At 35.1% G+C, this 20416-nt stretch overlaps 8 protein-coding genes and 1 long non-coding RNA gene across 9 annotated transcripts; 4 read left to right on the top strand and 5 right to left on the bottom strand.

The window, feature by feature from the left end:
* The first annotated feature begins 487 nt into the window (after window positions 1–487).
* LOC126367724 (corepressor interacting with RBPJ 1) lies at window positions 488–2644 on the top strand. Its single transcript, XM_050011395.1, has 5 exons — window positions 488–664; window positions 826–920; window positions 1006–1256; window positions 1638–1893; window positions 2494–2644. Exons 1-5 carry the CDS (start codon window positions 593–595, stop codon window positions 2552–2554), a joined length of 735 nt encoding a protein of 244 aa, XP_049867352.1. The 5' UTR covers window positions 488–592; the 3' UTR covers window positions 2555–2644.
* LOC126367722 (T-cell immunomodulatory protein) lies at window positions 2641–4899 on the bottom strand. Its single transcript, XM_050011394.1, has 2 exons — window positions 3439–4899; window positions 2641–3361 (listed from the first exon to the last, which is right to left on the bottom strand). Exons 1-2 carry the CDS (start codon window positions 4772–4774, stop codon window positions 2931–2933), a joined length of 1767 nt encoding a protein of 588 aa, XP_049867351.1. The 5' UTR covers window positions 4775–4899; the 3' UTR covers window positions 2641–2930.
* A 153-nt stretch (window positions 4900–5052) lies between these two features.
* Window positions 5053–6810, top strand: LOC126367884 (MOB kinase activator-like 4). Its single transcript, XM_050011663.1, has 4 exons — window positions 5053–5218; window positions 5312–5475; window positions 5573–5782; window positions 5977–6810. The coding sequence occupies exons 1-4, from the start codon at window positions 5165–5167 to the stop codon at window positions 6221–6223; spliced, it is 675 nt and encodes a 224-aa protein (XP_049867620.1). The 5' UTR covers window positions 5053–5164; the 3' UTR covers window positions 6224–6810.
* A 138-nt stretch (window positions 6811–6948) lies between these two features.
* Window positions 6949–8219, bottom strand: LOC126367885 (ribonuclease P protein subunit p25-like protein). Its single transcript, XM_050011664.1, has 4 exons — window positions 8035–8219; window positions 7609–7793; window positions 7383–7502; window positions 6949–7156 (listed from the first exon to the last, which is right to left on the bottom strand). Exons 1-4 carry the CDS (start codon window positions 8128–8130, stop codon window positions 7039–7041), a joined length of 519 nt encoding a protein of 172 aa, XP_049867621.1. The 5' UTR covers window positions 8131–8219; the 3' UTR covers window positions 6949–7038.
* Window positions 8220–8509: 290 nt separating this feature from the next.
* On the top strand, window positions 8510–10098 carry LOC126367718 (putative nuclease HARBI1). The gene is made up of 2 exons (XM_050011390.1): window positions 8510–9048; window positions 9131–10098. Exons 1-2 carry the CDS (start codon window positions 8761–8763, stop codon window positions 9893–9895), a joined length of 1053 nt encoding a protein of 350 aa, XP_049867347.1. The 5' UTR covers window positions 8510–8760; the 3' UTR covers window positions 9896–10098.
* A 76-nt stretch (window positions 10099–10174) lies between these two features.
* LOC126367721 (uncharacterized) lies at window positions 10175–12531 on the bottom strand. The gene is made up of 7 exons (XM_050011393.1): window positions 11936–12531; window positions 11776–11852; window positions 11526–11653; window positions 11262–11372; window positions 11067–11168; window positions 10793–10882; window positions 10175–10442 (listed from the first exon to the last, which is right to left on the bottom strand). Exons 1-7 carry the CDS (start codon window positions 12113–12115, stop codon window positions 10189–10191), a joined length of 942 nt encoding a protein of 313 aa, XP_049867350.1. The 5' UTR covers window positions 12116–12531; the 3' UTR covers window positions 10175–10188.
* A 6-nt stretch (window positions 12532–12537) lies between these two features.
* LOC126367720 (uncharacterized) lies at window positions 12538–15062 on the top strand. Its single transcript, XM_050011392.1, has 7 exons — window positions 12538–13138; window positions 13222–13298; window positions 13422–13549; window positions 13703–13813; window positions 13906–14007; window positions 14192–14281; window positions 14792–15062. The coding sequence occupies exons 1-7, from the start codon at window positions 12959–12961 to the stop codon at window positions 15043–15045; spliced, it is 942 nt and encodes a 313-aa protein (XP_049867349.1). The 5' UTR covers window positions 12538–12958; the 3' UTR covers window positions 15046–15062.
* A 94-nt stretch (window positions 15063–15156) lies between these two features.
* LOC126367719 (putative nuclease HARBI1) lies at window positions 15157–17205 on the bottom strand. The gene is made up of 2 exons (XM_050011391.1): window positions 16186–17205; window positions 15157–16103 (listed from the first exon to the last, which is right to left on the bottom strand). Exons 1-2 carry the CDS (start codon window positions 16471–16473, stop codon window positions 15339–15341), a joined length of 1053 nt encoding a protein of 350 aa, XP_049867348.1. The 5' UTR covers window positions 16474–17205; the 3' UTR covers window positions 15157–15338.
* A 244-nt stretch (window positions 17206–17449) lies between these two features.
* Window positions 17450–19448, bottom strand: LOC126367249 (uncharacterized). The gene is made up of 4 exons (XR_007566462.1): window positions 19175–19448; window positions 18747–18911; window positions 18536–18644; window positions 17450–18270 (listed from the first exon to the last, which is right to left on the bottom strand). It is a non-coding gene; the product is annotated as an uncharacterized LOC126367249 (long non-coding RNA).
* Window positions 19449–20416: the final 968 nt, after the last annotated feature.

The raw sequence follows: 20416 nt of genomic DNA, 5'->3' as shown, positions 1-20416 counted from the left end.
GCCAAATTCTACCAAAAAACTATATTTTTTGATATTGACAACAACATTAAAAAAAACTTAAAATGTCAAATTGAATGTCAGACAGATTGTCAGTCATCAAAGGCTTTTTGGCGGGAAACGGGAACGGGACAGTTGCTTTCTTCATTGAGTAATCTAAATAATTAATACGAAGTGGTGTTTTGTGGTTAATGATCGCATTAAGTTAGTCGGAAGACATTCGCGAGTGTTATTATATTGGAGTATTCAATAAACAAAGTGTATCTGCCTATTTTCGCTTCGTGTCAGGAAGCCGCTTCATAACTCAAAAGTTTATGCGGACTTTTGAGTTAATTCGTTTGGGGTTCGGAGTAGGAGTCTACTCCGAGGGTGGGGGCTTAGGTTTCATCATCATCACCTTTCATCATTTCATTAATCATCAAGAAAAAAAATACGTCAGACATGGCTGTATGGGCATAGTTCCCTTTGCCTTACCCTTCGGGGAAAACAAAAACAAAAAAAAAAAAAATCAGTCATCAAAATTGATTCGATCTCTGTTTGCATTTCGTGTAAATAAAATATTGTCGTAATATTACAATAATAGAAACACGTCAAGATGGGGAAAGGATTTAATAATTATATGTGTAAGAAGTTCTTCCATCCTGCTTCGAGAGATAATCTGAAAAGGGTTCGTATATAAAATGACAACCTTGATCCAATATTTCTTACTTGCTGGTACCTATTTTGTAATTGCGTTCAATAATGTTATTTTATGATGATGATGATGATGTAGTAGATCCGTTAATCCATATTGCGTTAACGTGTTGCTTTAAATGTTATGATTTTTAGGTATGGATGGCAGAGCAGAAAACTGAGGCTTACAAGAAGAAACAAGAGGAATTGCGTGTACAGTATGAGAAGGAACAGGAATTGCATGAAAATAAGTATGTAGATGTAACATGTGAATTTATAATAATTTAATGATAAATAACAAAACTAATATTACATATGTGTATATTTCTTTTTCAGGGCACTGTTGAGCAAGGACAGTAAAGATAAATTAAGCTTGAATTTTATGTATGAACCCCCACCAGGTGTGAAAAAGGAAAGAGAACGCGAAGACAATGAACCAGAGTACAAGTTTGAGTGGCAGCGCAAGTATAATGCTCCAAGAGAGAGTTATTGCAAGGGGGACAACGAAATCAGGGATCAACCTTTTGGAATACTTGTCAGGAATGTGCGTTGCATCAAATGTCACAAGTGGGGTCACATAAATACCGGTAAATAAAAACATGCATATTTTAAAAATCAAGGTTTAATTAGTTTAGAGTCTAGTGTAGAACTTAAGTGATTCAATTATTACAGTATTTCATACATATAACAATTTGTTAAAAGGACTAATGCAGGTCCATTTGTGAATGAGTCCTTTGTCTACTAATCTAAAATTAGGTATAGCAGGGTTCACTAAGTTAGTATAAAGTTGGTTTTCAAAATCCAATCTCAAGCTTAACTATTGGGTTGTCTTACAAACCAGTATATAAAGCCACTTGCATGACTTTATGTAATCAGTTTAATTATTCATCAAGTCACATTATGCCACCCTGTTAGAATGTCAAACAGTAATTTATTTGTGCTTACACATTTGTTTGTTTTGTTCACAGATAAAGAATGCTCTATGTACAGTCTGTCCATGAGTGAAGCCCGCGCCCTGCAAGCTTCAACATCAACCCCCGAAGAGGAGGAGTCAAAGCCTGATGTCACCACACTGATGCAACACATGCGAGACTCTGGCCTTGTGATGAAGCCGGGAGCTCTACCCCTTGCTGTGACTAAAGTTGAAGAGAATGATACTTCAAGTCTATCAGAAGCTGATCTACTGAGCCAATTGACTAAGAAGCAGAAGAAAAAGCTGCTGAAGTAAGTTATTATAAGCATTTATTTAGATATGTTAGTAGTCACATATTTGCATCTATTGTTTAGTGATCAACTACCTATGTATAATAGGCTAGTCAAATCAGTTACTTTTTACTAAATGTGAAAACACGAAATTATTACCTATGGAATTTGTATGAAACAGCAACCTGTGTCATCATAGAAAAGAGTGACAAGATGTCGCACTTATTACATTTTTCATTAATAAATAAGTTAAACAGAAAAAAAGAAAACATTTTTTGTCACCTTAATTTAATAATCAGAATTTCATAATTAATCTTTGAATTAGGAAACTACCCAATTGTCTTTCCAACCTTCTCCAACCGTTTCCATAATCTTCTAATTGTTTATATTGAAGTAGTGAATGTAATAAAAAATTGTATTTAATTACTAGAGTATTTACTACAAATTCCTCAAAAAATATTGTGTAGGGATCACAAGTCTTTTAGCTTGGCATAAATGCAGCCAGAATAGCATATCTAACATTTCTTGAGGGTTCTTGTTAAGTACTTTACAAATTGGGTAATTAAGTGAATGTTTAAATTATTTGATAAAAAATATTTTAAATATTTTTATTTATTTCAGAAAACTTGAGAAACTGGAGAAGAAGAAGGATAAGAAGCACAAACATAAATCTAAGCATTGAACATAATAATTATTTGCTTTACTGTTTACTTTTCATTTTATTGTAATTACTAATTATGTTTAATTTTAATAAATAAAACATTATAGTGGACAGTATGGGGTTTATTTAAATCAATAACAAAAACTTTTTAACCTATCTACAATATATCACAGGAATGTAACATTTATCCTTATTTTTATATACATGCACAAAACTCTCATATAACAGATCATTATAAATTGTAAAGTAATTAGTAAAATTACACTACAGCATAGCAAATATAAATCTATTGTTAGATTTTTATTATTTACACCTTGAATATAATTATTGAAAACAAAGCACAATAAAAGTATAATTGCACAAAAAGTCAGGCAATAGCTGAAGATAAAAATGTGATTTATATTTTTACATAAGTCTTATCATCAATTTCAATTATATCCTGTCTGTCATTCCTTTCTTTCCAGTGAAGGTACAGTACAAAACCAGTAATTACAATTATTATAGCTGTGAGCACAAAAACACTTTTTAGAATAACTTTGCTTGGTGTGACAAATAACTGGGCACGCCATTGAGATGGGTCATCTGGTGGGGCAGGAACCACCACAATCTGCGAGTTGGGAATGATCTGTGTCCAACTCTTTGAGTACCCAGAGAGACCAACATTCAAAGTGTCCACAAAGTTTGGTGTTCTATCTAACCCAAAAATAGAGTAGGGAAGCTGCAAAGCATAGTGGGCAGACTGGGACAGCTGTGCACACACTCCTGTCCTGTAAGTACCTTCCTGAGACCATGTGTTATATCCTATTTTGGGCCCTGGTAAATTAGTACCTGTAAAATTCAAAACAATGTTAAAATTCATACATCTATGAAGATATTTAAACACGTAGATAAAATTCAACACTTACCAAAATTAACTTTTCTGTTATACAAAGTTCCATTAAGGATAGGAATTCGCTTATTACTGAGTCCAGTGACAACAATAACTTTGATGAAGTTTGTGTCATACTCCAATTCATTTCTGAATGCATGCATTGTATACTTCATTGTTGAAGTATTCTTCTTCACATATACTATATCTAAGACTCCATCCATATAAAAGTCATAAAATGTTGCCATAACAACATTGTTTCCAAAGGAGTCGAACTTGTCCCACAGGACTTCAAATGTCCTATAAAATTTGCACCCTGGCTGGTTACACGGTATATTGTGCAGCAAGAATACCTTAGTATCTACATTGTCTACTGGACTGAGAGTCATGAGAATGTCAGGATATCCATCCATGTTAAAATCTCCACTCCTCATGGTTATTGCATCAAGATAAGCCTCTTTTCTGGGAGGCACAAATCTCCAGAGTGTGCCTTTGCCATCATTGAAGTCGACTTGCAAGTCATGCCACTGCAGATTGTCATAAATCAATATAGTACTGTTGAAGCACTGAATGTCGTAACACACAGGTATTACCAAAAAGAATTCTCCAGACAAGGCCACATCTAGAAATAAAGCTTGGCCATATATTGCAGGATGCCCTACAAGTAACTCAATACTATTGTTATAACGGAAACCAAATGGTTCATCACTCAACCAGACTTCCACATCCAAAGTTGTTGTAACCAATAGATCTGCAGCATTATCATCATTGACATCTAGAAAAGAATGTGAATGTGGCAACTTTATTTTCTTAAAAAAGCCATCACCCATCCTTACTTCTGTTGGGATTGTTCTGTTCCTGTTAAACACCCAATACACTCTCTCATTCTGTGCATTTACGCCAAACAAGTCCAATGTCATGTCACGATTGTAATCAATAGCCAATGGCTGGCCAGTCACAAGAGACTTCACATATAATGCATCAGAGCAGTTCAAAAGTGGTGTACCTCCCCATATTATTCTAACTTCATGTAAATTGGTAGTTAAATTACTTTCAATTTGAGTGGTTATAAGAATATCCATATAAGCATCTCCATCGTAGTCACCTGGCACAACGCTCGTAATAACAATATTGCTAAAATTACAAGCAAACTGTGAAGGTCTTAAAAATGGTTCTTTGTCATGAGCCAGGAACACTTCTATACTAGAAGAGTTTATGATAAGAAAGGCATCCGTTAATTCATCGGAATTAAAGTCTCCAAAAGCAGCCAAGATCCCTTCTTTGTACTGTCCAAAAGAACTTTCAGTCATGTCACTTATTGCAGAACAGCATATTGAACTTAAAATAACTAAGAGTACTATTTTATAACACATTTTCACAGATTCACATTCGCATTTAACGTCAAATTACTGCTTAACAATAAAATGCTTTGTTTGTTTTGTTCATTTTAAAAGAATGAATACATACAAAAATTAATATCAAAAGTGACAGTGACAGTCTTACCTACCCTAAGCAACTATTACCCAATCGTTATCTAAATTGCCATAATAAAAAAAAATCCTACTATCCCATTTAGAACTTATTACCTAGTTTCCAATCCAAGTAACGCAAGAAGTCTATGTATTAAAAAATAATACTGTCAATGTCAAAATTGATTCCAGCTAAATCAAAATGGCGTTTCAATAACCCTCTGTTCTGCTTTGCTTCATGACTGCTGTATTCCGTAATTTTCAGTAAATATCTTGTATAGTTGTGCTATAATTATGGCAGACGCAGTGCAAATACTACGACGTAATCGTCCTGGTTCTAAAGCCAAGGTATGTCTTATAATTAGCGTGTATCATAACGTACTATTTGGTTATAAACATCCTTTTCATTTGTTGAATTTCATAATATGTACTGTTTTACAGGACTTCTGCCGTTGGCCAGACGAACCTTTCGAAGAAATGGATAGTACATTGGCTGTGCAGCAATTTATACAGCAAACTATTCGACGAGATCCTTCTAATCTTGAAGCTATATTGAAAATGCCTGATGCACAGGATGAAGGTGTCTGGAAATATGAGCATTTGAGGTAAATATTGTTATAATCAGATAGCTCTTGAAGTACAGTTTTATGTAGTTATTAAATACATTTGGACACTGTTATAACTGTATTTTTCTCTTTACAGGCAATTCTGCATGGAACTAAATGGTTTGGCAGTGAGATTGCAAAGTGAATGCAAACCTGAGAATTGTACACAGATGACTGCAACAGAACAGTGGATATTTTTATGTGCAGCACATAAGACTCCCAAGGAATGTCCTGCAATTGACTACACTCGGCACACCCTGGATGGTGCTGCTTGCCTTCTTAACAGCAACAAGTACTTCCCAAGCAGGTAATTGAAGAACTGAATGTTGCTGTAAGATGATGTTTATGCTTATTGTAATGTAGACTAGAGGTAGACTTAGTTCTACAAAAAAAGTTGTGTGACACTGAATGTGTTTTAAACTAAAAACATTTGTTTTAAAATGCAATGGTTCATATTTAAATCTATAAATAGCATAATAGTCAATATTGTTATGTTTTCAGGGTAAGCATCAAAGAATCTTCTGTGGCCAAACTGGGATCTGTTTGTAGAAGAGTATACAGAATCTTCTCTCATGCATACTTCCATCACAGAGCAATATTTGATGCCTTTGAAAAAGAAACTCACTTATGCAAAAGGTTTACTTACTTTGTCACAAAATACTCTATTATATCAAAGGAGATCTTAATATTGCCCAAACTCGATGATGAGACACCCATTGCCCCACCAGTGGGTGAATCTGAAGCCTGAGATTTGAAGAAATGATTGAAAAAGAAACAATGCAATAGCATTTGTCTATTGTAGCATTTATCTCTTGTAATCATTAGATTTAACTTGATTTAAAGTATTATTTATCTCAGAAAAAAATCTCTGGATATTGACAGAACTGTAATTGTGAATATGTTTATAAATTTAATAAGTTGAAGCTGCAAAAGGCTCTCTATTACAGTTCTAGCCTTAGGAGGTGAATTGACAACAGGTAGAACAGTAATAGAGGGGTAACCCAGGTCTAGGGTAAAAATATAAATGCTTATTATGAAAATAGAAGCCAGTCTACAATGATTAAAAACAATCCTTATTTCTTTTAGACTAATTTCCAATTCTTAATTTAAAATTCACTGATCAGGTAACAAATATTTGTATTTATTTTGGACAAGTTTCTATTTCATAATCTACATTAACCTGAGCACCACAATTATGGATCTCCTAACCCTATAGACCCTATACAATTGTATCTTCTGTATTACACAGCTTCTGGTGTATAAATACAATGTTTGTATTGTGTACATATGGTTTTATTGTAATTTCTCTGACTTACACTTAGATAAAATATGAAATGTATTTTATTTCAAAATACCTTACTAAACAAAAACAATATTTTTGTGTATGATACCTATCATATTAATTCAGGAGTTGAATAAGATCTTTCAGTCCATTGTTTTTTCTGAACTGCCCAGCCCACACAAAAGACAAACTTTGTACTCATGATTCCTTTTAATCACCTTTGCAAGCACGTACATAATAAACTGTAATTAGTAATGTTACATATTTCCTTCTTTCGTTCATTAAGATTGTGGCTTTTTATGCTTGAATGGTTTCCTTGATTTGTACTGTTGATTTGCCTTTGAGTTATTACTGCTTTGTTCTTTCTGCCAAAACTTCTTTCCTTGTAGAGATTGATACCTGCACATAAAACTAAGTTGAAATGTGTAAAAAAATACATTATTTTGTAGTAAATTTTATATACAGACCAACATATAGGTCCAGTTTTTTCACTTTACAAAATAAAGAGACTGGATGAAGTAATCAATAAATTACGGACCAGATCAATTTTATGTAAGAATATTATTTTTATCTATCCTTAACTATTATAAGTTAATAATATATATTATTAGAATTTAATACAAACCCAGTTTGATTCATATCAGCAATTGGATTGACAGACAGCAATATATGAATTACTGGTATTTGTCGTTTAACAACTATTGTCTCCAGTCCATCCACTTTTGGCTCCCATAATTCATCTACCCTGAAAAGATGATTACAATTGTATTCAATTCAGATTTTATTACAATTGTAACAAATGTTATTATCTACAAATAAGTAGTATAGAATTATAGAGATCAAGTTCATACTTTTTATAAATGAGTTTAGTCACTTGGTGTTCTATAGAGAACTGCCTTTTGACAATTTCTGCACATGATATAGCTTTGGGGATAGCGACACCCACGCCACTCCATACCACGGCTGTGGCTGATTTGTCTTCCAGGATACCAGTTGCATGGGAAAGTAGATTGGTCATTTTGCTGCCACCTTTCACCTGGTGATAAGTAAGAAATACTATATAATAATACTATATAAAAATCTAGACACACAATAGTTTTCACTATTTTAAATCCTCAAACCACAACATCCCTCCATAACTAGATGGCAATGTCAATAGTTTATAAATCCGATGCTATCATCAAGTACAATAAATGTACTTAGTGTTATTCAAGCCTTATTATAATAATTTAATGTTTATAATAAACAAAAACTTAACCTAAAAATACACCACTTACTTGCATCCACAGAAAGTTTTCTGGAAGGTCTTTGATGGGTATTTTATCGCGTTCCAGTTCCTCTTCCACATTTTTACCCTTAAAATAATTTTCCATTTATCAAATCTTCAGTATTTTCAAACTGAAATACAATAACAGCTGACGACTGTGCGGCTGTCAATCTGGATTGCCAGCTAGATATATTGTAATTCCCCCATTGCTTAGAAAAAAATCAGAACTATTTTTTGGGAAGAACACAATATATTGAAAGATTTACGATTATCGCGTTATAGAATTCCACTATACATAACAAACATCCCTGGCTAACCGGGCGAATAGCTGGACAAAATCTCCAATTAATATTTTCCCTGTCTTTCTTGTTTCCACGCTGATGTGCGTTCAAACTGGCAACCCTGCTATCAATGTCAAACTGAACAGACAGATTAAAAATCATTTTCTCATTCCGTAGACAGAGAAACTCGTAGAGAAACCCGTATTCTCAGATGTCACTCAAGATTTCCTCCACTCGACTCAACCTCGGTTGAGGATTTTTGGTATTCATAGTTGACATTTACGTCCTCGACTTATGGTTCTTCCTCACTGGAGGTGAGTAAAAATTGAGGAATGAACTGTCAAATGTAAGGTACCTCGTGACCAACCTTAAGGACTACTCAACGCTTGAAATCCGTGCAAACGCTTGTTGTGACGATACTTTTTATATTACAAACTTCGATTTTTGTTATTAAAATGAGTGATAGTGACTTATATAGTGACTTTGAAGAGTTTATGGATTATGTTTATGATAATCCTTACGATTATCCGGCGCGGAAATATATCAGAGACGCTCAAAACCCTTTGGAATGTTACGACGAAGAACAATTTCAAAAACGCTTTCGATTTAGGAAAGATACCGTTGTTCATATGATATTGCCACTGATTGGATTGCAATCAAATGTAACCAACAAAGGGTTACCTTTACCACCCATATTGCAACTACTCATAGCGTTAAGATTTTATGCTACAGGAAACTTCCAGGTAAGTTAGCCATTCAAGCATTTATATAATTACTTATCTACAGTTATAAAAAATATTTACCAAACTATTTCTGTTTCAACAGATTGTTTGCGGAGACCTGCATAAGATCAGTCAGCCAGTTGTATCTAAAATCGTGGCTAAGCTATCGAAAATATTAGCAATGAAAGTAGTTGAGTTTATCAAGTTCCCTGGAGCACACGAGAGAGCCAACGTGAAGAGAGCATTTTACCAACGTGCTCAATTCCCAGGGGTAATCGGGTGCATTGACTGCACTCACGTACCAATTAAAAATCCGAGTCGGGAAAATGGAGAACTTTTCAGAAATAGAAAAGGTGAGTTCTCTATAAATGTACAACTAATATGCGGGCCACAAATGTTGATTTACGACATTGTGGCGAGGTGGCCAGGATCTGCCCATGATTCCCGCATATTCAGCAACAGCCGTTGTAGTATGCGCTTTGAAGAAGGGGATTTAGTAGGTGCTGGCATACTTTTAGGGGACAGTGGATATGCACAGTCGTCTTACACGTATACTCCCGTGCTAAATCCACAAACACCAGATCAGGAGCGCTACAACAGATCCCATATCAGTACTAGAAATATTATAGAAAGGCTGAATGGTGTCCTGAAAAGAAGATTTGCTTGTTTAAGCAGGAAGCTTCAGAACAAAATAAAAAATGTCCCTAACATCATCGTGGCATGTGCTGTATTGCACAATATCAGTGTTAACACTAACCAAGAAATGCCAGAACCCTTGAGGTCAAGGATAGACCCACCAACACCTGTTCCAGACAATGAACGAGGTAGTATTATAAGAGCTAGTTTTATCGCAAGACATTTTAGTTAAGTATAATTTTGTTATGTTAGTTATGTTTCCTCAGCAAAAAGAACGCCTTTTGTACCACTTGCTTCTTGTATTTAAATAATAAAGAGTTACTGTATTGTATTATGTACTAGTTTAGTTTCTATCTAGATGTTAGATATGTATTAAATACCTATAATATTATGTTATAATTCATATAGAAAAAGTTCTTAGAAATATTCTTTAAGATTCCATTATTTGTATCATAGTTAAAATTAGTTATTGCTCCAAATACAAGGGATATGCTCAATAAAAAAAATGTAATAAAAACTATCAATTTATTTCTTTCTTTCCCTAGAAAGATGCAGCTCTGCTAGCTCTCGCTTAGCCCGGCTGCATAGCAGCAACTCCTGCGCACTTTCCTTTTCAAGGCGAGCTTTATGATATGTCTCCTCAGCTGCCTTTACGAGCCACTCCCGCTCTGCTATCCTCAATTTGTGTAGCTCCTCCTCCCTGTCCACTATCACCTGATATCTATCCTTTCGCAAGGTGAACTCCTGATTAATTACATGAGCCCGAATGTTCTTTGAAGCTGAAACGTAACAAGAAGATATGTTAAAACGCACGAAAGTTCACAGGCTTAATAAACACAGTTACTTATAATAAAAATATTTTTTAACCGATCCTTTTTACTACGAAGTGAATACGTTTAACTGGCTAATATAAAAAAAGGTCACCACAAGTGCTGACAGATGGCCATCACATTCACAGATGTGAATGTAAACAAAAGATAAGAAAGCTGTAAAAACTTTTGTGGACGGAGTTGGGTCGCGCAAGATCAGCATGGGGTTTCTAGGAATTTGTTACCAAAAATACATTAGAAATTATTTTAGTTACTTATAAAGCAGATTTTGTTCAACAATATTGCTATAATAAGAATACCTTGAGTTTGAGAAGGTGCTCCATAATCATGTTCTCTCAATCCAGTTGATGGTCGACGAGGTAGCTCTACTTGTGCCACAGGAACAGACTCTACAAATAAAAAATTCCAAATATGTTACTTAAATAAGGTTACATAAGTGTTCATTAAACACACCTCTTTCTTAAAATCTTTAAAATCTTCACACTGGTTTAGATTACTTGTAATAATAATCAAGCCTATAGTTTTGTTTAAATGTACTAGATAATCAACTTAAGAAAATATCTAAGAAAATACCTTGAATTAGAGAAGGTGGCTCATAATCGGAGAGACGAGACCCGGCTGATGGACGATATTGATTATCCATTATTTCAATATCAACTTCCACAGGAATAGCTTCTGCAAAAAAGGCAAAACATAATGTATTCTGCAAAAAAAAATATGTTGTTTATTGTGTTAGAAATGGCAAAAAATATAGCTTAACTATTATACTTTGTATTTGGGATGGTCCTTCGCCAGGTGAGGTATTAGCGGGTGCTGCAGGGGCTGCAGGTGCAGGGAGATCGGGTACTGGGGCTAACATGTTGTGGTCCAACACCATATCTGGAATGAAAATGTTATCAATTGCTATAATTTTTACTTGCAAGAGCCACTCGGTGAAATTCTATTAACTTTCAACTGAACATAGAAAAGAGATATCAATAAAAACTATTTAGTAAGTGGAATAAGGTATGTATGTATATCCTGATAACTCACCACTATCACTATCAAACACGCCTTGTAGCTCTATATTTGTGGCATCCAAAAGAGCAGCATCAATAGCCTCCTGGGAGCCTTGAGAGGTACTAGCTGCATACAACCCACCTCCGGTCCTCATGCGTTCCCTTCCAAATTCAAATGAAAAATGAGAAGCTTAAAAATAACATTACTTACAACATTGCACTGTGTTTTGTAACAATAGTAAATAATTAAATATTTACTTTTAAGAAAGTATATGATATTTTACCTTTTTTCTTGTGCTAGAAATTGTTTTCTTCTGGTTTTTAAATTGTCCCAACATTTTTTTAATTGTGCCTCTGTTCGCTAAAAGAAATCAAAGGTTTGTTTGTAAGTTTAATCAAAATCAGGAATGATATTAATATTATGTGCTACATTTAGGTACTTACTTTACTATTGGTCTCAATGGAGTTAAATTCTTGTGTAAGGCGTACCCAAGCCATTTTTTTTACATTTGCATTTCCAGCCCCAATAGTTGCAGCAGAATTTAATTTATATTTCAAAACTAATTCCTGCAGACACACTTTTTCGTGTTCAGTGAAAGTTTGTCTTGTTGATCCGCTCGACATTTCGACTTGATAAACACTTTTACAAATCTAATAAACACTTTCACACTCCACAAAGTAGTTTGGGACGGATGATAACTTGCTCAGTGCAAAGTAGTCTGAAATTTGTGTTTGAAATAAACAAAGCCGGTACCGCGAAATCAACTGTCAAAGTCGATTTGACAATTTGTTTGACGTTTAAATGTTCCCATAAACTACAAACGTGACCACAGCCAACAGAATTCTATCATGCTGCCAACAAAATAATACGAAAACAATGACGTCATACCTCCACTCTTCCTCGCTGGAGGAAACCTCCGTTAAGGTTGAGGTGCCAACTAAGAATACCGATTTCAAGGAGATTTTGAGAATCCCTTAAGGTGGCCTTGGCTGAGGACCGAGTGAAGGCAGTTTTGAGTAAACATCTTAGAATACGGGTGTAATAGACTAACACCCGTATTCTAAGATGTTTACTCAAAACTGCCTTCACTCGGTCCTCAGCCAAGGCCACCTTAAGGGATTCTCAAAATCTCCTTGAAATCGGTATTCTTAGTTGGCACCTCAACCTTAACGGAGGTTTCCTCCAGCGAGGAAGAGTGGAGGTATGACGTCATTGTTTTCGTATTATTTTGTTGGCAGCATGATAGAATTCTGTTGGCTGTGGTCACGTTTGTAGTTTATGGGAACATTTAAACGTCAAACAAATTGTCAAATCGACTTTGACAGTTGATTTCGCGGTACCGGCTTTGTTTATTTCAAACACAAATTTCAGACTACTTTGCACTGAGCAAGTTATCATCCGTCCCAAACTACTTTGTGGAGTGTGAAAGTGTTTATTAGATTTGTAAAAGTGTTTATCAAGTCAAAATGTCGAGCGGATCAACAAGACAAACTTTCACTGAACACGAAAAAGTGTGTCTGCAGGAATTAGTTTTGAAATATAAATTAAATTCTGCTGCAACTATTGGGGCTGGAAATGCAAATGTAAAAAAAATGGCTTGGGTACGCCTTACACAAGAATTTAACTCCATTGCGACCAATAGTAAAGTAAGTACCTAATTGTAGCACATAATATTAATATCATTCCTGATTTTGATTAAACTTACAAACAAACCTTTGATTTCTTTTAGCGAACAGAGGCACAATTAAAAAAATGTTGGGACAATTTAAAAACCAGAAGAAAACAATTTCTAGCACAAGAAAAAAGGTAAAATATCATATACTTTCTTAAAAGTAAATATTTAATTATTTACTATTGTTACAAAACAGAGTGCAATGCTGTAAGTAATGTTATTTTTAAGCTTCTCTTTTTTTCATTTGAATTTGGAAGGGAACGCATGAGGACCGGAGGTGGGTTGTATGCAGCTAGTACCTCTCAAGGCTCCCAGGAGGCTATTGATGCTGCTCTTTTGGATGCCACAAATATAGAGCTACAAGGCGTGTTTGATAGTGATAGTGGTGAGTTATCAGGATATACATACATACCTTATTCCACTTACTAAAGGTATGTTTTTTATATCTCTTTTCTATGTTCAGTTGAAAGTTAATAGAATTTCGCCGAGTGGCTCTTGCAAGTAAAAATTATAGCAATTGATAACATTTTCATTCCAGATATGGTGTTGGACCACAACATGTTAGCCCCAGTACCCGATCTCCCTGCACCTGCAGCCCCTGCAGCACCCGCTAATACCTCACCTGGCGAAGGACCATCCCAAATACAAAGTATAATAGTTAAGCTATATTTTTTGCCATTTCTAACACAATAAACAACATATTTTTTTTGCAGAATACATTATGTTTTGCCTTTTTTGCAGAAGCTATTCCTGTGGAAGTTGATATTGAAATAATGGATAATCAATATCGTCCATCAGCCGGGTCTCGTCTCTCCGATTATGAGCCACCTTCTCTAATTCAAGGTATTTTCTTAGATATTTTCTTAAGTTGATTATCTAGTACATTTAAACAAAACTATAGGCTTGATTATTATTACAAGTAATCTAAACCAGTGTGAAGATTTTAAAGATTTTAAGAAAGAGGTGTGTTTAATGAACACTTATGTAACCTTATTTAAGTAACATATTTGGAATTTTTTATTTGTAGAGTCTGTTCCTGTGGCACAAGTAGAGCTACCTCGTCGACCATCAACTGGATTGAGAGAACATGATTATGGAGCACCTTCTCAAACTCAAGGTATTCTTATTATAGCAATATTGTTGAACAAAATCTGCTTTATAAGTAACTAAAATAATTTCTAATGTATTTTTGGTAACAAATTCCTAGAAACCCCATGCTGATCTTGCGCGACCCAACTCCGTCCACAAAAGTTTTTAGAGCTTTCTTATCTTTTGTTTACATTCACATCTGTGAATGTGATGGCCATCTGTCAGCACTTGTGGTGACCTTTTTTTATATTAGCCAGTTAAACGTATTCACTTCGGAGTAAAAAGGATCGGTTAAAAAATATTTTTATTATAAGTACATACACATACATAAACTCACGCCCGTAAGCCCTAATGGGGTGGGCAGAGCCACAAGTAATCAAAGACAACTTGCAGCCACTGTTGATACGATGTCGTTTATTATAAGTAACTGTGTTTATTAAGCCTGTGAACTTTCAAATCAAATCAAATCAAATATACTTTATTGCACAGAACTACAGAACTTTCGTGCGTTTTAACATATCTTCTTGTTACGTTTCAGCTTCAAAGAACATTCGGGCTCATGTAATTAATCAGGAGTTCACCTTGCGAAAGGATAGATATCAGGTGATAGTGGACAGGGAGGAGGAGCTACACAAATTGAGGGTAGCAGAGCGGGAGTGGCTCGTAAAGGCAGCTGAGGAGACATATCATAAAGCTCGCCTTGAAAAGGAAAGTGCGCAGGAGTTGCTGCTATGCAGCCGGGCTAAGCGAGAGCTAGCAGAGCTGCATCTTTCTAGGGAAAGAAAGAAATAAATTGATAGTTTTTATAACATTTTTTTTATTGAGCATATCCCTTGTATTTGGAGCAATAACTAATTTTAACTATGATACAAATAATGGAATCTTAAAGAATATTTCTAAGAACTTTTTCTATATGAATTATAACATAATATTATAGGTATTTAATACATATCTAACAACTAGATAGAAACTAAACTAGTACATAACACAATACAGTAACTCTTTATTATTTAAATACAAGAAGCAAGTGGTACAAAAGGCGTTCTTTTTGCTGAGGAAACATAACTAACATAACAAAATTATACTTAACTAAAATGTCTTGCGATAAAACTAGCTCTTATAATACTACCTCGTTCATTGTCTGGAACAGGTGTTGGTGGGTCTATCCTTGACCTCAAGGGTTCTGGCATTTCTTGGTTAGTGTTAACACTGATATTGTGCAATACAGCACATGCCACGATGATGTTAGGGACATTTTTTATTTTGTTCTGAAGCTTCCTGCTTAAACAAGCAAATCTTCTTTTCAGGACACCATTCAGCCTTTCTATAATATTTCTAGTACTGATATGGGATCTGTTGTAGCGCTCCTGAGCTGGTGTTTGTGGATTTAGCACGGGAGTATACGTGTAAGACGACTGTGCATATCCACTGTCCCCTAAAAGTATGCCAGCACCTACTAAATCCCCTTCTTCAAAGCGCATACTACAACGGCTGTTGCTGAATATGCGGGAATCATGGGCAGATCCTGGCCACCTTGCCACAATGTCGTAAATCAACATTTGTGGCCCGCATATTAGTTGTACATTTATAGAGAACTCACCTTTTCTATTTCTGAAAAGTTCTCCATTTTCCCGACTCGGATTTTTAATTGGTACGCGAGTGCAGTCAATGCACCCGATTACCCCTGGGAATTGAGCACGTTGGTAAAATGCTCTCTTCACGTTGGCTCTCTCGTGTGCTCCAGGGAACTTGATAAACTCAACTACTTTCATTGCTAATATTTTCGATAGCTTAGCCACGATTTTAGATACAACTGGCTGACTGATCTTATGCAGGTCTCCGCAAACAATCTGTTGAAACAGAAATAGTTTGGTAAATATTTTTTATAACTGTAGATAAGTAATTATATAAATGCTTGAATGGCTAACTTACCTGGAAGTTTCCTGTAGCATAAAATCTTAACGCTATGAGTAGTTGCAATATGGGTGGTAAAGGTAACCCTTTGTTGGTTACATTTGATTGCAATCCAATCAGTGGCAATATCATATGAACAACGGTATCTTTCCTAAATCGAAAGCGTTTTTGAAATTGTTCTTCGTCGTAACATTCCAAAGGGTTTTGAGCGTCTCTGATATATTTCCGCGCCGGATAATCGTAAGGATTATCATAAACATAATCCATAAACTCTTCAAAGTCACTATATAAGTCACTATCACTCATTTTAATAACAAAAATCGAAGTTTGTAATATAAAAAGTATCGTCACAACAAGCGTTCGCACGGATTTCAAGCGTTGAGTAGTCCTTAAGGTAGGTCACGAGGTACCTTACATTTGACAGTTCATTCCTCAATTTTTACTCACCTCCAGTGAGGAAGAACCATAAGTCGAGGACGTAAATGTCAACTATGAATACCAAAAATCCTCAACCAAGGTTGAGTCGAGTGGAGGAAATCTTGAGTGACATCTGAGAATACGGGTGTAAATCACCGTGTAACCGGCTATGAGACAGGTATAGTTTTTATACGTATTGCCACAAATAAAAACTACCCATAACCAGGGTAAACTTTACTATGTGGAAAATATGACTCATTGAAAGGATATTGCCACATGGTTGGTAAACTGTAATAAGCCACGTAAAAAAAAGTCTGTATACTTTAAAAAAGAATACGCGCCCCGTTACAAGTCGTGCGGCCGCTGCGACTTGCCATTAAAATCCGCGGGACTTCTTTCGTGGCGCGGACCATCATCAACAGCCGTATGACGCCCACTGCTGGGCATAGGCCTCCCCCAAGGATCTCCACGACCATACATTTAACCAAACGCAACTGTTCCTATATGAGGGACTTTAGTCACAGCCAATAGCGAGTTTCGACAGTGGTTCAACGTATTACACCAAGTGGCCAACGTAGTCGCTGTAGTCGTCTGCGAGTGGCGACCAAATGAATTAGAAATTCAGTGAATTAAGTCAGTGCGACCAAAGTCGAAAACTCGCTTGCATGGATAATTAGCTAATTAGCAGTGTTAAGTTGAACACCATATTATTATACAGTCCGATTTTTAACCCAGTTAAATATGGGGTAAGCAGTCTGTAAAGCTAAAAAAAGTAAAGGGTAAGAGGACGGTAGAACAGAACAATAAAACTGCACATTAATACAAAGAAACTTTGTTTAAATGACTATAAAAAAAACAAAAATAATAAACTGAAAATATTCATTGATTACGTAACAGGGTCAATTTGTTGTACATATTTCGCACTTTTACATCAGGCTCTGATAAGTTTTTGGCGTAATGATGAAACCGAACTTTTAAATAATTCATAATTATGGCTTTCATCAAAAGCATTTCATGGCTTTCTAAAGGAGAATGGTCAAACCGGTTGCCGTGAAATTTAAAAAACTCTTTAATTGGGCTTAGTTGTATACATTCCCTGATTAAAAGCATTAAAATATTTTTTTGTTGACAGTATTTTTAAACTTAACCGTATGACATTTTGTCTAAAAATTCTTTCAGAAATTTCACATAAATTTATTACATCAGCAGAAGGATATCGCAAACCGCCTTTGTCTTTTTTGGAAATTAATAACAAGTTTAAATTTGACATCTCCACTATGCTACTTAAGCAATCGTGACACTTTACTATTTTGGACACTTTGGTAACAACAAAGCCCGCAATATATACCACTACATGTTTTGTATATTCTGTTAAACGGGATGGATCTGGCAGATAGTCATGGTCTACTGAAAAATCAAGTTCCTCGGATTCGAAAGCTTCTTCTATTAACGCATCATCTCTTAAAAATGAAAGAGAAGAGTTGATCTGTTTTTCAAAATTTAAAGTTTAGCCGCAGTTCAGCAATAACGTCAGACAGTTCAGCATTTTTTTTTTACTAAACGCCGGTTCGCTTGTCTTGCAGCACGTAGTTTTTTCAATCGAGTTTCTGACAAAACCCTTTTTCTTTCAAGCATAAGCTTTAACTTTTTCTTCCGAGGCGTATCTGTGTAATCATGATCTTTTGGCTGAAATAATAAAAAAAAAACATTCATTGACAATTTCAAGGCGTAAAAATTGAGAGAAAAGTGTTAACAGATTCTTAATTCAATCATCAACACACAAATAACAAAAATGGATAATAGTATCGATCAGAGGAATAAAAGTGGCCTCCCATTTTTAATCAAAAGTGGCTGCAAATATATTCTCGATTATTTGTAGTTCTGCCCACCGCTTCGGGGAATACGGGCGTGGGTTTATGTATGTATGTTGTTTCAAATACCAGTAGCTTACCTCGCTTAGTTGGATTTTCCTGCTTCTAAATATAGTTGGCAGGGATGCCGGCAACTTCACTATGTTGCATTGAGGATGGTGAACAACTTGGTACAGAAATATTTTCCAACTGTAAATAAAAATAAACTTTATAAAATATCAGGATTGATTGAAAGGTAAATTGACTTCTTCTTGGTCATAATATATCCAAGAGGAACATATAATAACTTACATGACAGAACTTGGTTGGGACTTGTTCTATCTCCATGTTTAATAAAGAAGTTGTCATCAAAATGCTTAGAGCATATTACAGAACTTTTAGGCGGTTCCCAGTTTGTTCTTCCACATGCTTTAACCCAATCAGTGCGTTCACGTTCTTGAGTCTTGAAGTGGAAACCTTTAATGACAACAACATATAAATAATAATAGACAGTAAGTAATTGGTTCCGCTTGATATGACTTTTTTGTGAAAATTTAGGGTAAAAATAACTGTTCGGTAGGCAACACTAAAATTTCGTGGTGATTTTGTAATTACAGAAAAAAACACGAAAAATCACCTGCAATTACACTGGAATCTCTTTCTAACACCAAATTGAAGATTTTACGAGAATAAAACACAGAAATAAAGAGTTTTAAGGTATAATTTAATGGAAATTGTACCTGTGATAGGATGTACCCGGACTGCTTCGATATGTTCTGTTTTCACACGCTAAAACACTACATACTGGCATTGTTATTATTACGCTATTGATTTTGTCCAAAAAAAATGTACTTGGAAGCTAAGAAACACTAATAAGTATTTATTTAGAGTAAAAACGCAGAATCAGTTAAATGTTTGCACACAGACTGTCATTTTGACGTTTTGTGGTCAGGTAAAAAACAGGTTACAGCGACAAGGACAAAAAATAGATAATGCTATCCCCTTTTTTCTTACGGTTTCTGTGTTGGCTTATCTCTTTCTAGTGCGAATGAAACAAAAAACATTATTTAGTCTATTAGTTTCTCTGTCTACGTCTCATTCGAAGCTTTAGACATAAAGCTTTTTGGCCATTTTAGCCTACTTCAAAATAAAAAGATAGAACTCTGAAAGTACTTTGATTAAAACGACTGCAAGTTACGATTTAAGGTTAATTTTGCTATGGTAACAAGTCATCGACGACATAAACAGTATAACGTAGAAAAAAGACCTCGCATAAACATAATTACGCTCAGATCCTTATAATGGTAGACACTACCACAAGCAGCACAAGTAGTCAAAGCAATCTACTTTATTTTGTAAAGTTGATTGTATTTTGAACATACTTTCCTATTAGGCTCACGCACTGAAGTCACTGATTTGCAATGGAACTAATGGACGATGTGGCTGAACTCGCAATGTCGAAGATTTATGTTTGCTGAAATCGCATTGTCTCCTGTTAGGTACCTTCAACTTATGTACAGTCATAGCGCACTAAAACGTTACTACTAATGCATTATTTATTATTGTTTTTTCTTTCGCAAGTATGTTTCATTAGTATGTAGTTGAATCATTACAACTATCTAAGTAACCCAGGTTTATTAGAAAAAATAAAATAGATATGTACCTTGGTACATTATTTATTTGAATTGTTTCTACGTTTGTAAGTACTTATTACACTATTCTTTTTTTACTATAATCAGTGGCCCCTCCAGTTGAATGAGGGGAAGCCTGTGCCCAGCAGTGGGACGTATATAGGCTATTTATGTTTATGTATAATCAGTGGCGATCCTAGCAAAATATTTAGGTGGTGCAAGACCTCACAGTGGCGCTCCTCAAAATACAGTTTTTTCGATTATTTTTACGGCCACCGAAATATATGTAGGTATTTTAATCTTTTAAATAAGTCATTTAAATTTTCAGCCATTAAATGTATGAGCGGGGGA

The sequence above is a fragment of the Pectinophora gossypiella genome, chromosome 6 (genome assembly GCF_024362695.1).
Source record: "Pectinophora gossypiella chromosome 6, ilPecGoss1.1, whole genome shotgun sequence".
Lineage (NCBI taxonomy): Eukaryota > Metazoa > Arthropoda > Insecta > Lepidoptera > Gelechiidae > Pectinophora > Pectinophora gossypiella.
The sequence above is the reverse complement of the archived record's forward strand: the minus strand, read 5'-3'. Positions and strand labels throughout refer to the sequence as shown.

Bases quoted from the DNA above. Each gene is read 5' to 3' on its own strand.
- LOC126367724 (XM_050011395.1), top strand. From the start codon at position 593: ATGGGGAAAGGATTTAATAATTATATGTGTAAGAAGTTCTTCCATCCT. The intron at 921-1,005 runs GTATGTAGATGT...TTTCTTTTTCAG, and splicing joins CAGGAATTGCATGAAAATAA to GGCACTGTTGAGCAAGGACA. The intron at 1,894-2,493 runs GTAAGTTATTAT...TATTTATTTCAG, and splicing joins CAGAAGAAAAAGCTGCTGAA to AAAACTTGAGAAACTGGAGA.
- LOC126367722 (XM_050011394.1), bottom strand. From the start codon at position 4,774: ATGTGTTATAAAATAGTACTCTTAGTTATTTTAAGTTCAATATGCTGT. The intron at 3,362-3,438 runs GTAAGTGTTGAA...TGAATTTTACAG, and splicing joins TAACAGAAAAGTTAATTTTG to GTACTAATTTACCAGGGCCC.
- LOC126367719 (XM_050011391.1), bottom strand. From the start codon at position 16,473: ATGAGTGATAGTGACTTATATAGTGACTTTGAAGAGTTTATGGATTAT. The intron at 16,104-16,185 runs GTAAGTTAGCCA...CTGTTTCAACAG, and splicing joins ATGCTACAGGAAACTTCCAG to ATTGTTTGCGGAGACCTGCA.
- LOC126367720 (XM_050011392.1), top strand. From the start codon at position 12,959: ATGTCGAGCGGATCAACAAGACAAACTTTCACTGAACACGAAAAAGTG. The intron at 13,550-13,702 runs GTGAGTTATCAG...TTTTCATTCCAG, and splicing joins CGTGTTTGATAGTGATAGTG to ATATGGTGTTGGACCACAAC. The intron at 14,008-14,191 runs GTATTTTCTTAG...TTTTATTTGTAG, and splicing joins GCCACCTTCTCTAATTCAAG to AGTCTGTTCCTGTGGCACAA.
- LOC126367721 (XM_050011393.1), bottom strand. From the start codon at position 12,115: ATGTCGAGCGGATCAACAAGACAAACTTTCACTGAACACGAAAAAGTG. The intron at 11,853-11,935 runs GTAAGTACCTAA...GATTTCTTTTAG, and splicing joins CCATTGAGACCAATAGTAAA to CGAACAGAGGCACAATTAAA. The intron at 11,654-11,775 runs GTAAAATATCAT...TGAATTTGGAAG, and splicing joins TTTCTAGCACAAGAAAAAAG to GGAACGCATGAGGACCGGAG.
- LOC126367718 (XM_050011390.1), top strand. From the start codon at position 8,761: ATGAGTGATAGTGACTTATATAGTGACTTTGAAGAGTTTATGGATTAT. The intron at 9,049-9,130 runs GTAAGTTAGCCA...CTGTTTCAACAG, and splicing joins ATGCTACAGGAAACTTCCAG to ATTGTTTGCGGAGACCTGCA.
- LOC126367885 (XM_050011664.1), bottom strand. From the start codon at position 8,130: ATGGAAAATTATTTTAAGGGTAAAAATGTGGAAGAGGAACTGGAACGC. The intron at 7,503-7,608 runs GTATGAACTTGA...TCATCTTTTCAG, and splicing joins ACTAAACTCATTTATAAAAA to GGTAGATGAATTATGGGAGC. The intron at 7,157-7,382 runs GTTTGTATTAAA...TTTTATGTGCAG, and splicing joins GCTGATATGAATCAAACTGG to GTATCAATCTCTACAAGGAA.
- LOC126367884 (XM_050011663.1), top strand. From the start codon at position 5,165: ATGGCAGACGCAGTGCAAATACTACGACGTAATCGTCCTGGTTCTAAA. The intron at 5,219-5,311 runs GTATGTCTTATA...ACTGTTTTACAG, and splicing joins GTCCTGGTTCTAAAGCCAAG to GACTTCTGCCGTTGGCCAGA. The intron at 5,476-5,572 runs GTAAATATTGTT...TTCTCTTTACAG, and splicing joins TGGAAATATGAGCATTTGAG to GCAATTCTGCATGGAACTAA.